This window comes from Ictalurus furcatus, chromosome 10 (assembly GCF_023375685.1).
Source record: "Ictalurus furcatus strain D&B chromosome 10, Billie_1.0, whole genome shotgun sequence".
Taxonomy (NCBI): Eukaryota; Metazoa; Chordata; class Actinopteri; order Siluriformes; family Ictaluridae; genus Ictalurus; species Ictalurus furcatus.
In genome coordinates, this window is record NC_071264.1 from 3,562,315 (window position 1) to 3,577,427 (window position 15,113).

The following is a 15,113-nucleotide window of genomic DNA, read 5'->3' on the forward strand; positions in this document are numbered from 1 at the left end:
GCATGAAAATCCCAGATGATCAGCAGTTGATGAAATACTCAAACTATGTTATCTGGCATAATCACATTTTTTTTTGCCCGTTCTGAAATTTGATGTCAGCTGATTGACTGAAAAGTCCATGAATGTGCAGGTGTACAGTTGTTTCTAATAAAGTGGACAGTGAGTGTACATAAAGTTTTTTTCATTGCATAGAGAAATATAGGCGGATTCTCCCTGTGAAGTCTTTGAGTGAGGTGGAAAATCCATGGAAAGGAATCAGCCTGAACCGCTGCATATTGGTGGCAATGGCCATTGTGGTGCTCAGCTCTGGGGCTGAAATTATACAAGGTGAGTGATTTTCATATGTACTGTTCAAGACCTTTTCTACAGATCTTCCAGCATATAAGATTTCATAGTGTTCTTAAAATTTTTTTTTTTTTTTTTTAAATATTCATTACTTGTGTTTTTAGAGACATTGGAGCCTTTATTCGATGTGGCAGAAGATGCGGATGTCCAGGATGAGGTATTATAAAACTCTCCTGCCTAACAGTAACTTTAAATTCAGAGGCTCATAGTAATAAATCCTCTGTATTTTTCTGTTTCTTTCTTGTCAGTTTGAAGAATCTTGGTGGGACAGTCTAGCATTTTGGAGTTGGGGGGAAGAAGATGAAATTGACCAGTTTAGCAAAAATAGAGCAGCCATGCAACCTGGAGAAAGGCCTATGCCCAAAGTACGTAAGAGAGAGATTCCTGAGAGACTCTTAAAAGAAAGGAATTAAATGTGTTAATGAAGTCATAATGAAAAATTGGAGGGGAGCAGGAGCTTAAAAAAAGTTATTCATAGAGCAAAACCAAGAAATATGATAACAGTCAGATAAATGAGTAATCATTACATTTGAATAAGGACAACATGTGAGATATATATATATATATATATATATATATATATATATATATATATATATATATATATATATATATATTTGTTTAATGCTGATATCTTCAAATATACAAAACCAATAAATACATAACAAATGAGACTATGAGATACATGTTATCTTGGTGCTATTTATCATATAGTTGACTCAAAAGTAGCATGCACAAGCACCGATGTGACTAAATTTGAACATAAATCAATCAATCATTTATTAGAGGGAAGACCCACTTTGACATATTTATATACCTAATGTCATTGGAATATATTTGACATATTACAGTGGCTAATTGTATCCTTGGATAGTTGTTGCATCAGGATTTTGTTTTTGCTGACTTATTATACATGCTGAAATGGTTTAGTTAAAAGTCTTATACGATGTCTAATGAGTACATCTAATGTCTGCATTGGAAAAATTCTACATCAATATTACTCTCGTATGATACATTATATTATCATATATTATCACCCAGAAAACAGAAACTGTGTGTGCTAGAAACACACCTGGGCGAATCCGTACATGATATTTTACCTTCAGAAGAGGTAAATGTCACAGCTATGGGTTTTGCACAGCTGTGATTCTGACATTTTCTCCTGATTGACAGATTGGATATGTTCTGCATGTCTAACAGTATAGCAGTAGCTTACAGTTCTGCAATTTGTATTTTGAGAAAAATGTGTGCAATTGCAAAAATAAATGAAATATAAGGTAATGCGTGAGGCATCTTTATGATATATAATGTAATATATATAATGTAATACACGCGCGCGTGTGTGTGTGTATCAGTGCTGATATTATCAGCGACATCCACACTCCTTGGCTACCATGTTGGTCTTGTAAGAAATGGTGGTGGAATCACTGTACAGCTCAATCACACATAGGTCGTCATATGCCACAGGCACACAGCAGAGCGTGCGATTTAGAGGTTGTCCACTCTGGAAGTGACTGTTCAATAGGATGGCATGGTTGTTACCGTTGATCAGGGGGAATCCACATGCTCCTTCACAGTTGTTAATGTTGGCCGTGGCAGGTTCCAACAGGTACTTCTCCAGAGACACAGTGAAACTCTCGAGATGACACTGACTCGGTCTTGGGGGTCCTTCCTGACCAGCTCGGACTGCCCTCTGCGCTCTTTCTACTGCCCAAGCACCTAGCACAGCCTGTAAGGCCTTCAGCAGTAAGAGGGCTCTGTACTGGACCTCACTTTGGTTCCCCAAACCTGTGTAGATGAGATAAAATTATGTCTTAGCAACTAACCACAATGACAATCTTCTTGTTTTTAAAATGGACATTTACAGTGACTTACAGACAGCAACAACCGTAAACTGATCACCTGTTTCCAGCTCCTGTCCATCTTCAGGAAGTGCACTGAGAACACTGAGAATCTGCAGCTTATCTATCGCACCACGTCCAACTTCCTCCATCTGCACTTGGGCTAAAGCCTCTTCTAGTTTTAATTTCAACACAGAGAGCAGTGATGGCTTTAGGGCCAGCTCCACTCGGTGGGTCCTCAGTCCCAAGCTTTGGCGGGGGAAGAAGAACGCAGTTGGGCCTGAGGAATTGACCAGCTCAAGAAGAAGAGACTCGCTTGAAGACACTCCAAGGGTTAAAGGGGGCAGAGAGTGAAGCACGCTGGGGCTGACTGTCCTGACCTCATCTTGTGCAAGTAGTGGACTTCCTCGAGGACAGACTTCATTTAAGAACTTCTGAAGTTCACACAAGAAGAGAAATGTTCTGGAAGAGGGCAGAGGGCTAAGTCAGAGTCTGTCAAAGGAATGCTTGAATGAAAGAGATGCAAAATGTATGTTTCATAGCTGTGACATGTGAATAGGGATTGCTTAGGAACATACCCATTTGAATGAGGTACACTTTCACTGTCAGATTTCTTGGGAAACAAAAGAATCACTGGACTCTGTGTTTTCTTGGACCTGGTGTTCCTCCGATTCATGATGGCCTGAAATTCAGACAAACCTATTTTCTTCCCTAAAAATAGTACAAACATTTACATACACTGCCCTTCGTAAATAGCCCCAGTTATAATATTAATCCCAGAAAATATGACATCACCACTGTCATGCTGAACGTCCATCCTCAGTTTTATATTCTCCTGACTGAAGCTCTCTGTCTGAACTCCTGTAAGAACCAGAAGGTGTGTTGCCTGAGAAACACACAGAATCTGGCACAAAATAAAACAAGGGAAGCAACTGTCAACACAAAACATCACAACAATGCAGTTATGATCAGTAAACTATTATTATTTTATTATTCTACTACTTATTACTACTAGGACTACCACCTGGTCGTTTGGCTGAAGGACATCACTACTGAATTTTATCTTCAACCCATCTGTGTTGCAAGAGTCAGTGAAAAACAGGAGCATCATGGAAGCCATTGTAGTTTGTAGATAACATTTCCCAGGCTTTGCAAAGTGTAGGGTCAAGGTGAAAGTCCCGTCCTCTTCAACATCCCAATGTTCTTAAAAAAAGAATTTTACAAACAAGGAGAGGTGAAAACACAATCCTATACCACTGTCTTTGACCAGATGTATATCCACAGGAGTATTAAATTAGAGCACTGGTACCTTTCATGCTGTGCAAAAATTCTGGTCCATTCTGCTCTTTCTGCACGATCTGCATTATTAGTGACGAAAACTGGGAATATTGCACACCATCGTAATGTGAACAAAATCCAAACTGAGTTAATTCCTGCTTCACCAGCTCACCGTCCTTACTCCAGACTTTTTGCAAGGCAAGGAGGACTTCACGTAATGCTTCAGATTGCTGCTGCTTCTCCTCGGCACATGGCATGTCCTCCAAAAGATTCTTCAAGAGAGAATGCCTGCAACTGGCTGGTCCTCCAGAGGGCACATGCTTTTCGCTTTCACTTATGTTTTGTTCTGTAAACAGGTCCACAAAACGTTAGTGAGAGTGCTAGAGATACTGCACATAGTCAGCTAATTTTTTTTAATAAAATACTCCTACAGCAGTGCAAACTGCCACTCCAGTCAAAAGTCAGAATTTCAGCCAGGCTTTGCTATATGCTAGATTTCACCTATAGTAATCTGAAGAAAACAGAAGACATAAGAATTGTGGAGGTGACTGACCTGACTGTGACTGGATTGGCATGAAGTCCTTGCTTGGGTTAAGCTCTGTTTCTGCATGACCAAGTGGTCCTGTGACCACTGTTAGTGGCAGAAGCAACAATGGCCAAATGCACATCTTCACACCGGTTTCCTTTCAGTCACAACGGTGTCAAATCCTTGTTTGGGAGAGGTTCAACAATGGAAACAAGTTTTATACACAACTTCTGCATTCCTGAAGGAAACAGGCTGCCAAAATAGCTTCACAGTACCATGTCCTTGAATGGAGGGATTTTAATGTGTGCCTCCTGTTTTATTAATGGGGGTCTAGCAGACGGTGTGAATGTGGATAAACACTATAATAGCCTACCACAGAAAGATAAAGCAAGTCAGACAGACAATGTATTACTGTGCTGACACCGGGTGTAATACGTCAAACGTTGACAGCTTGAGGTGACAACAAAGATTAGGGCATTCCCAAAAATAATAATAAACAACAGATCTTTGTTCATGCTTTATATGCAGCTGTTCATGTCATTTCTCACATAAACATCATAAAACATACTGGATTCCAAGATGTAGTAAATGTACAAAAATATATATTGAGAGAGATGCATTTTGAACATATATGTACCTGAACAAATCTTCCCGGTCTATTTGAACAACAACAACAACAACAATAATAATAGAGGGGTCAAGCACTTGTCCCTAAATTTGATGGCAATATGTGAAGTTGTGGCTGAGATATTTACTTCCTCACTTCATTTGTAAATTACAGAGCTCCCTAGAGTTTGGTCTAAATACATCACATGATCTCTGATATCCACGTCCTCACCTCCTGTTTGTCATCTTTTCAGTCAAATTCATTAGCATGTTATGGATAACCATCCAGCATATCCAAAATGTAAAACTGCAATAAAAAATAAATAAAAGTGGAATATCCAATATGACAGATATATTGAATATCAACATTATTTACACTGAACTTGGTTTGACCCACAGAATCAGAGGAACGTGGAATTGCATTTCTACTACATTGTGTTATAGAGTTATGGTAAACGTTTGCCCAAATTGCTCTGAAGGTAACTGAGATTATCCTCAATCACACTGCCAAATTTCATTAAAAGTGTATAAAGTTCTTCAAGAAGAAGAAAACATACAATTACAGTAGAGTGCCTATGTATATTTGGTGCTTGGCCCCCTTAATAATAATGCATTTCATTACAACATACTCACTACCAATCACAGGTAAAGCAGGTGAATCCAGTACGTTAGTTCTGTTAAGAAATAGACTTTGCCCCAGTTGTCAACAGGATGACTTAGAAACTGAGATATGCCTCAGTATGTCTGGACAACATAGACAGCAGAACACACACAGCTGCAAATGTTTTGAAGCTTTTCAAGGTCTTTGTTCTGGCAAGCCTGAAGGAATGAGACAAAGTCGAATCGAGGATAATCTCATTCCCCCCAGGGGAAAGAATTTAACATATATGTACAATACTGTGCAAAAGTCTTAGGCACCTTATTTTTAATTTTTTTTAGTACGAACTTTGTTATAGATTTTTATTTTATGACTTCTACATTATCGAGGCAGTCCATAATCATTTTAGACCCCAAAACATTAGTTTTCCAGCACAAAATGAAATATTAGAGAAAAATGTTTATATGTCATTAAAGAAAGCAGAATATTACGTAAGAGACCATTTTTCAGATAAAAAACACGATGAAGGCTTGGGTGTGGTGTATTGCGTGGTTGTTTGTCTCATGGTTTGTCTCTTTTTACCAGTTTTTTCAGTTTGTTAGTTTTTTCTCAGTTTAAAAGGATATCAAAGACTATTTTATGACTGCTTAAAGACTCGTGTTAGCTTTCTATAGCCTTTTAACCTAAATCCACTGCCAAAATATGGGCATATTCTCTACTCTTTTACCTGTTTGACTGCCTGGTGCTGTGGATCCCTGTGGTTGGTGTGCTGGATTATTCCAGGCACTGTGAGTTCCCTGGAGCTGCTCGATGGAGGGTCTACAGTGATGACCAGGGAGTTTTTCGGGCGCTCTTCCTTCTGAGAGATGAACCGAGAGGTTTGCGCTGCCTGTGGGCCTTGGGAAATGGAAAGTTGTCTCCTTATGTGACATCCATCTGTAGCGACGGTTCGACAACCGGTTCAGCGATGAGAAACTGGGCAACATATCGGGCAACATCCATCCTAATCCAGGCCCAGAGTTGGCGCAGCTTCAAACTACTGATGAGTTTAAAACTAGTAACAGTTTGTGGATTTTTCATCTTAAGGTACGCAGTCTGGTAAATTAAATGGACCTAATAAGAATACGGGCTGACTCAACGAACTCTGACATTAAGGTCCTCTCTGAGACAAGGTTAAGTAAATCAATCACAAATTCCATGATACACATCAAGGGATATAATGTTTTTAGATCTGACCGCACAAAGAAAGGCGGCTGTATTGCAGTTTATATTAAATCTAAACTAAACTTCACTTGTGTTCAGTCCATCAGCAAACCAAACTGTTTTAAACGACTCTTTTTAAATGGTCCTGATATAATTGTGGTCGGATGTTATCGTCCATGTTCAGCTTCAAGTGAAGCTATTATTTCACTTATTGGACTAACTCAGAGTTGGTTCTACTTTCAGATTTAAACTGGGATTGGTTATCACAACTGTCGGACCCACTGAAGGATATTTGCGATTCTCTTCATCTGGTGCAACTGATAAATTCCCCTACCCGGTTAAATAAAAAAGATCCGGTTAAATCCACGCTACTTTGATGTCGTTCTAACTAACGCACCTCGAAGGTTCTCTGTGGTTGGAGTGTTTTTTAATGATGTTAGTGATCACTGTGCAATAGTTTGTGTGAGAAATTGTAAGACTCCAAAGAGTAGACCACACTTTATTTTGAAACAGTTTAAATATTTTAATGAACAAGCTTTTTTTTTTTTGCAAGATATTTATAACAGTCCATCCATCCATCTATACCGCTTATCCTTCCTTCAGGGTCGCCGGGAACCTGGAGCCTATCCCAGGGAGCATCGGGCACAAGGCGGGGTACACCCTGGACAGGGTGCCAATCCATCACAGGGCACACTCACATACACACTCACACACCCATTCATACACTACGGACATGCCAATCAGCCTACCATGCATGTCTTTGGACTGGGGGAGGAAACCGGAGTACCCGGAGGAAACCCCCGCAGCACGGGGAGAACATGCAAACTCCACACACACAGGGTGGGAATCGAACCCCCGACCCCAGAGGTGTGCGGCGAACATGCTAACCACTAAGTTGTCGACTATATGTAATTAACATGCACCTTTTTAAAAGATACAGGGTATGAGGTATAGATAATCCTTGGTTTAATGAGTCAATCTCTTCTCCTTTTTTTAAAAAAAAAGAGATGCTGCATGTGCTAATGCAAAGAAAACAAATAATCATGTGGACTGGACACATTAAGAAATAATTGTACAAAATTGATAAATTTTAAATGTGACTATTACTTAAATATGATAAATGAAAATTTGAATGATCCGTCTAAGTTGAAATTGGAAAATTGGCCTGGAAATTGGCCAAATCATGTTTTGGTCAAAAAAACAAAAAAAAACAAACCTCCACCAGTCTGCCTGATTATTTATAAGTTGTGAATGCCTTTAATAGTCATTTTATTTCTGCCGGTTCAATTTCGTATTTTAGCACTTTGAGGGACATAAGATAAAAGGAATTGTGGAAGCCTTTCATGTTGTCCTACTCAGATGATCACTTCTATTTTTAATTTGAGTCTAACTTCAAATGTCATTCCTCGTGCATAGTAATCAGCTATGGTTGTCCCTTTTCTAAAAGTTCGAGACCCCTTTGACTTCGATCATCCCATTTCAAGACTGTCGGGGATGACAAAAGTACTTGAGTCTTTTGTAAAAGACCAAATAAAAGAGTTTTTAACTGAAAATAACATTCTAAATGAATTTCAGTCAGGCTTTAGAGCCGGTCACAGTACTATAACAGCAGCCATGCTAGTTACAAATGACACTGGGGGCAGTGGTGGCTTGGCGGTTAAGGCTCTTTGTTACTGTTCAGAAGGTCAAGGGTTAAAGCCCCAGCACTGCCAAGCTGCCACTGTTGGGCCCTTGAGCAAGGCCCTTAACCCTCTCTGCTCCAGGGGGCGCTGTATCATGGCTGACCCTGCGCTCTGACCCCAACTTCCTAACATCCTGGGGTATGTGAAGAAAAAAAGAATTTCACTCTGCTGTAACGTATATGTGACCAATAAAGTCTCATTATTATAGAAAATTTAGATAGAAGTCAGCATCATGCAGCTTTATTTGTTGACCTGTGTAAACAAATAAAGCATTTGATTCCGTAGATCACAAACTCTTGCTGCAGAGACTTTGTTGTTTAGGCTTTAGTGAAATGGCTCTAAATTGGTTCAATAATTATTTATCAGAAAGAGCCCAGTGTGTCTCAGTGGAAGATTCCATGTCAACAGGATTAACAGTTAATAAAGGTGTTCCACAGGGATCTGTTCTAGCCCCAATTTTATTTTCAACTGATATAAATGATATTTGTCAAGGGATGAATTCAGCTAGAGTACACGTATACGCTGATGACACAGTTATTTACACAGTCACACCCACTGAATCAAGACGCTGAGCTTCTGCAGGATTCCGTCTCGTCATTGAACTTTCATTGTCAAAATTAAAACTGGTCTTAAACTCTAAAAAACCAAAAACAAATATATGCTCTTCACTCGTTGTGGCACTAAAGTAGTTTTTCCACATATTTTAATTTCAGAAGGGGTTTGTACAGAAAGAGTGAATTGTTATAAATATTTAGGCAGATGGCTTGATGAAAAATTAGGTTTTAACATACATATTGAAAATCTTTTACTAAAAGAAAAAAGAAAAATAAGCTTAAACAAAATTAGGCTTCCTTTCTTGTTGAAAGAAATGTTTTTCTTTTGAAGCCGGAAACAATTGTATTTTCCTTTTTTGTACAAAGCTCTTTCCTTTCAGTGTTGGATTACAGTGATATGATTGATATGCATGTGACTGCATCTGCATTACGCTTTATAGCAGGCGCCTCCTCACACACTCCTCACCGTACCTTGTATGAATCTGTTGGCTGGTCCTCATTGTATCAAAGGAGAAAAAGACACATGCTGTTGTCTACTGCTAAGGCATTGTTAGATAAATTACCTACTTATATCTGCAGTCTTTTATCTCATCACACCTGTAACTATAGCACTAGATCTACTTACTAGAATTCTTGTATATAATATATAATAAATGTTCCTAGGGTATATTCAGAACGTGGTAAAGCTGCCTTCTTCTTTTATGGCCCCTGGTTATGGAATGAGATACAGAGTATTATAATGCTGGAAACACTCTTTAAAAATCAATCAATCAATCAATCAATCAATCTTTTACAGACCTGTAACCTGAAGGAAACATGTACTTGATTTAATTAATCTTTGAGCTGCGGTCATACCAGAGTTGGATATAATTTTATTTGTGTTTTATTTATTTGTTTTGTGTGTTGAATTTGATGTATTTTTTTAAATTGTTTTGTTTTATGTGAAACTATTTGTGTCACCATTTTGGCCAGGACTCCCTGGAAGAAGAGATTTTATCTCTCAGTGGGACTATCCTGGTAAAATAAAGGATTAAAATGCTGCAAAAATAAGAAGCGAGTGCGACAGTCAAAGTCTCCGGAAGACCCGTGTCTGGTTCTGCAAGATGCTCAGTAACACTTACAGCTCATTTCCTTATAAAACGGCACTCAATGTACCCGAGACTACTAAGAAACAATTTAAAGCAAAGGGTCATCACACCAAATATCGACTTTATTTCATTTATTTCTGTTTACGGTATTTTATTTTTTTTTAAATGTAGAAACATTTAATTTCATTATGTTTTGGCCAAGGCTGTGATGAGATATGAACCGTATGTACTGCTGTGCAGTGGCAATACAAAACAGGCAATCCATGCTTAACGTGACATCTCTTCTTCTCCATCAACACTCACATGGTGACATTTCCTGCAAACAAGCGGTCATACAATTTAACCTCCAACACACAAAGTGCCAATAGCTACCAAAGTGTATGCTGTAAAATGAGGCACATGGAAGAACGATGTTAATTTCAGCACCAAACCTGGCAAACTGAATAATGAACTGACACACAAGCAAATCAAGGCAAACAAGGTTGTTTTTATTTATTAGAAACACTTCATTAAGCAATAGAACCAGCACCAACAACAGCAATTAGAACATTGGTGAAGACTTATTGCACCATCATCCTATACTGTTCTATGGGGAGAGTGGAAGTTTGGTCAATTAATGTGACAGCAATGCAACAAAGATACTCTTATTATTTTACATATAACTACGTTCATCTTTATAACTTAGTGTGAAGAGAAAATGCAGGTACAGAACGCACACAACGTGGCTGGAGAAAGCTGGCAGACATTAGAAAAGGGGAGAAATCCTCATGATCTATAAAGAACGCAAGAAAAGAACATTGATTCTCTAAACCCACTGAGAAGATGGGCAATGTTTATTATTCTTCCCTTTATATTTGAGGAAAAAAAAAAAAAACCCCAGTAAGGCATCTTCCTGAGACTACAGATCTTTACAGTTTATATCAACATTACAAACAGGTGCCAACTGAAGTTGCCTTGAAATGTACAATTCTAATCTTGCATGTACCTGAGTAAATATATACTACCCTATTCTATTGTCGCGTTAATAAGAATTACACAAGAACTTCCACACATGAGGCTTTAGAGAATTTAAATGTCTTTTCACTCTCAAAGCTGTAAATGAATACGGTCAAACATCACAGAAAGCACAATGAGTAAACCTTGTATGGGAGTTTATTCATCTCGTCTGTACTTAGAAATGTATAGCTGCACCTTCCTTGTTTAAAGTGTAGGAGAGCACCATTATTCACTGGTCTAAATTCTATTCAAACTATCAGGAGCTTAAATCTTAATAAAAGCACGATCAATAAACACAAACAGGCAACTGGTACAGCTAACTTTAACAATGACTACATAATATATAGACAGTGCTTGTAACATCCTACTATATTTTCTGGCTGTTGTACACAATGTCCTCACTTCACAGAGAAAATAACATCATTATGCACTTCTAATTAATAACACGCTGTAGTCTATTCAACATCACCGTGAGAATAAAGTTCGGGCGAAAACACAAAAGTAGCTTTACGAACCAGCTCTCGTTTGTCAGCCTCAAATTTGGCTAACAACGTTTTCTCCAACCCCTTTTCTAAATATACTAGATTTTAAATTTCTGATTCTCCCATCCCTCACATCAGACGACAGGCTCACACTCTGGAATGTTAAGAGAGCTGCTACAGTGTCCTGGGATAGGTGCTCGTTTTCGTATGGACTAAGCAGAAACAGATTCACAAAAACAAAAGTTGGATTTGAGTGTTCCCACAGCACCAATAACAGTCTCTGCACACTTAAAGTAGGACTGGGCAATATGATTATGTAATATCGAGATCATGATAAAACTGCCACAATTTTCTGAGGAATTGTGGAAATTTGCTCTATTTTAAATCAATCAAGTGGTGTACTGACTTGAATGCCACTGAACCTTTATGGAGTATTATGAAAATGCGAGTCCATTGGAGGACAACTTGTAACCTTGGGGAACTGAAGACAATTTGCCAAAAGGAATGCGCCAAAATTTAACCACAATTCTGCAAAAAGCAAATGATTTCTTACTTAAACAAGTATTAATGTTGGTAATTTGAAGTGCCCAAATATTTTTCAGCCTATCAGTTTAATTTCTAAACATATTTCTTTGTTTATGCTTATGAATACATGCTTCTTTTGTTCATATTTATAGGTATAAAAGACAAAAGACATTGTGTGTAAAGCTGAAGTGGATATGCATGCCCCGTTTTAAATAACACACAAAAAATGCTTATCCACTTGCTGTATATCGTGTATTGTAGAAATACTTTTGAGAATCATGATACGTTTTGGTCATATCGCCCACCCCTAGCATACGGTGTGCCTAAGAAAGATGATTTTTCACCCTGCGGAAAAGCTCTTAGCACCCAAAACAGGGTGGACAGAAGGCTTTGGCTGCGAGAGCGCCAAATGCCAGCACCAGTGGAGACAGATCCCCACTTTAAAGTCTAGATCAAGTAAGAATTCAGTTAAAAACGCTTCGGTTCTATGCAGCGTCTGATTGCTTTCCACTTGGTGCTACATAATGCGAGGTCCCTGTCAACAGAAGCACCCAGAATCGGTCTCTTATTTGATGTTCTTAATATAAATAGGCACAGTCCAGAGTTAAGATTGTAGCACCATGTTTTTTTTTTTTTTTTTTTTTTTTATAAGTCATGTACACACAAGTTGCACTAATTATGCAGTACGTTAACACAAAATGAACAAAACAATCACAACAGAAATGATAAATATTCGAAATTATATACAATTACACATTGAGAGTTACTTCCATTCACAGTACAAAAACGTCTTAATTATTTAAAAAAAAAAAAACAACAAAAAAACCCCAAGCTGCAGTTGCACAGTAGATTTTTTTTTTTTTTTTGCCATGTTATATTTTACCAGTGTTTGAAGATTTTTTTCCCCCAATCATGCGTGTTTTTCCTACTTGCAGAGAGCACCACAACGTTAATGGTGTGCATCATTCAAAAGCAGATACTAGCACCTTTCTGAGCAGAAGTGTTATCAGCACCACTAATCTTTATTTGTCTTGGAAAAAAAAAAAAAAAAATTCACCTGAATTGATTAAATCATGTCCAACGCTGAGCTCCAACTTTACATGTGTAGGCATCATTTAGAAAAATCTTAAATAATTATTAAAAAAAAAACAAAAAGATATAGCATATTTTACATTAATGTTTCTCTTTAAAAGCCAAATTTTATTTGATATTTTCCACACACAGGCTCTTGGTAATACGTTTAATAATAATAATAATATGAATTTTGTGCTTCAGCCACTGTGTGTGTTAATGAGTTAAGAGAATTTTCATATTATATATATAATATATAAAAAAAAAAAAATCGAATGTACGTAACCTAAAACAACAAAGTAATTGAGTTTACTCAATTATCAGGCAAGTTGTTTGTAGTGAAGTCTTCTATCCAGTGTAAATGTAAAGGAATATATAGGTATGTATGCAACAAATGCTTCAGTTTCAAATAATTTAAGTCAGAATGATTCATGATGCCTTTAAGGAAGTGTAACTTTTTTGCAATCCCATTTCCATGTTCAAGTCTATATTCCCACATTTACCTCTAAAGAAGGTGTTGTAGTATTCCAGGCAATGTTAAAGGCTAACACAGTGCTGAGCTTCAGCATCGAGCGAATGTTCAATAATTTAGGTTCTCGCTCAGCTGATGCCTTGTTTTACTGGACTTCAAAAAAAAAAAAAAAAAAAAACAACCCAAAAACCAAACAAACAAACAAACAAACAAACAAAGGTAATAAATCTTCTTTTTTTTTTTTTCCTTTCAGATCCCAAATTTTGCACAAAAATCATCACTGATGTTTAGAATTTAGAGGCATTGTTTAAATACACAGTTAATTAATTATGGGATATTTATTTGTTAGTGCCTCCTTTTACAACTTTAACCAGACAAGAGCACAAGTTTATGAGTGGTCCTGACCTGTTCGTGTGTATACATGCATGTGTTTCTGCATGTGTATTCAGATGCACTGGTGTCAAGTTCTGACACATTCGGGTGGCTTTAGCGAAAATCGGAGCACCAGTGAGGAAGAGCCCATTGGTCTACACCTGTCCATTGCATAGATTGCACTGGGTTGAGGTAGATTGCTTCAGTTACCTGTAATGATAAATGGCACATGAGAAGGTACTCACTAATAAATGAACATGCTATTACACACATGCATACAGCAGGAACATGCAAATATCTGATGAGCAGCTTGAACACACAAAAGCAAAGCACATACCTTGTTCAGACTGAGGCACAAGCTTGGCAGGTACCATACAGCAGCTCCTAATAATAAATTACCCCAAAGTTCTGCCTTCCCTCCCTCCCTCCCGGTTTCTGCTCATGGCACCGCTATCTGGGCCGAGCAGCATAGGGAACCTGCATACCCAGAGTTCTCCAGGAGCTCACCAACCCACTGCTGCTGCCTCCGCTGCTGCTGCTGCTGCTTGAAGAAGGCAGGTAGGGCAGTGTAAAGGGGCGCGACAAAGAGGAGGCAGCAGGAGTGGTTGATATACAAGTGACAGGAGCAGGAGTGGGGGATGAAGAGGAGGCAGGGGGAACATGTAGTGTTTGGAGGGAAACAGATTGCTTCCTCTCCGAGCATGGCGGGGAAGGCTGGAGAGGAGCGGAGGAGGAGGAGGAAGTGTAGAGAAGGGGAGGAGGGGGAGGTAGCGAAAGTGCGGGAGGGGAAGGTGCGTGCAGGACAGTCTGCGTGCGGCCATATTGGGCCAGGAACAAGGCCCCGGCTTTGGAGTCCAGATTCCTCTGCTGCGAGGAAGAGTGGCTGTGCTGGGAACTGGGGGGCGCAGACTGTTGAGAGGACACTGAAGGCGTCATGTGGTGAAAAATCCCTGTGGCAAAGTGTCAAGAGACATAGAGGGAGAGAAAGATGGAAGCAGAGGGTGATTGTGAGAGAGGGAGAATGTGAGAGAGAGAGAGAGAGAGAGAGAGAGAGAGAGAGAGAGAGAGAGAGAGAGAGAGAGAGAGAGATTGGGTGGACAAAAAGATGGGATGGGGGAGTGGGTTGGGGTCAGAGACAGGTAATCAGCCAGGTTGTGCATAAGCAGCAAGCAAGTTAAAACACGCTCAAAGCAATGAGGCATAACACTGCTGACCCAACTCTGGTACTGACATGGATTGATCGGTCATCTTTAACACATTTCAAAACTTGACCTAAAACGGCCTGGTTTCAAAGACAGAATTGCATGTGCCTTTGAATGCAATAAGTTAAAGAGCTGGGCTGCCAGAGGAATGTCTCAAACCAAAAACAAGCCATGCAGACATGACAAACACCCAAAGAAAAGTGAAGGTCACTTGAAAGTCCAGAACTCACAAAAAAAAAAGAAAAAAAAAATGATCAAACCTCTTACATCAG

At 38.8% G+C, this 15,113-nt stretch overlaps 2 protein-coding genes across 5 annotated transcripts in view; both read right to left on the reverse strand.

Annotated features, from left to right (window-relative positions):
* Nucleotides 1-982: 982 nt before the first annotated feature.
* On the reverse strand, nt 983-4,466 carry amh (anti-Mullerian hormone). The gene is made up of 7 exons (XM_053634438.1): nt 4,018-4,466; nt 3,496-3,810; nt 3,211-3,389; nt 2,985-3,090; nt 2,765-2,897; nt 2,248-2,648; nt 983-2,133 (listed from the first exon to the last, which is right to left on the reverse strand). The coding sequence occupies exons 1-7, from the start codon at nt 4,130-4,132 to the stop codon at nt 1,712-1,714; spliced, it is 1,671 nt and encodes a 556-aa protein (XP_053490413.1). The 5' UTR covers nt 4,133-4,466; the 3' UTR covers nt 983-1,711.
* A 5,749-nt stretch (nt 4,467-10,215) lies between these two features.
* dot1l (DOT1-like histone H3K79 methyltransferase) overlaps nt 10,216-15,113 on the reverse strand; it is a 35,165-nt gene continuing 30,267 nt past the window's right edge. For 2 of the 4 annotated variants that reach the window (XM_053634429.1, XM_053634431.1), the window contains one exon: nt 10,216-14,589. In XM_053634429.1, coding sequence (XP_053490404.1) covers nt 14,090-14,589 — 500 coding nt within the window. In that variant the 3' untranslated portion in view covers nt 10,216-14,089. The remainder of the gene's footprint in view (nt 14,590-15,113) is intronic. The other 2 variants (XR_008386902.1, XM_053634430.1) reach the window with 2 other exon arrangements.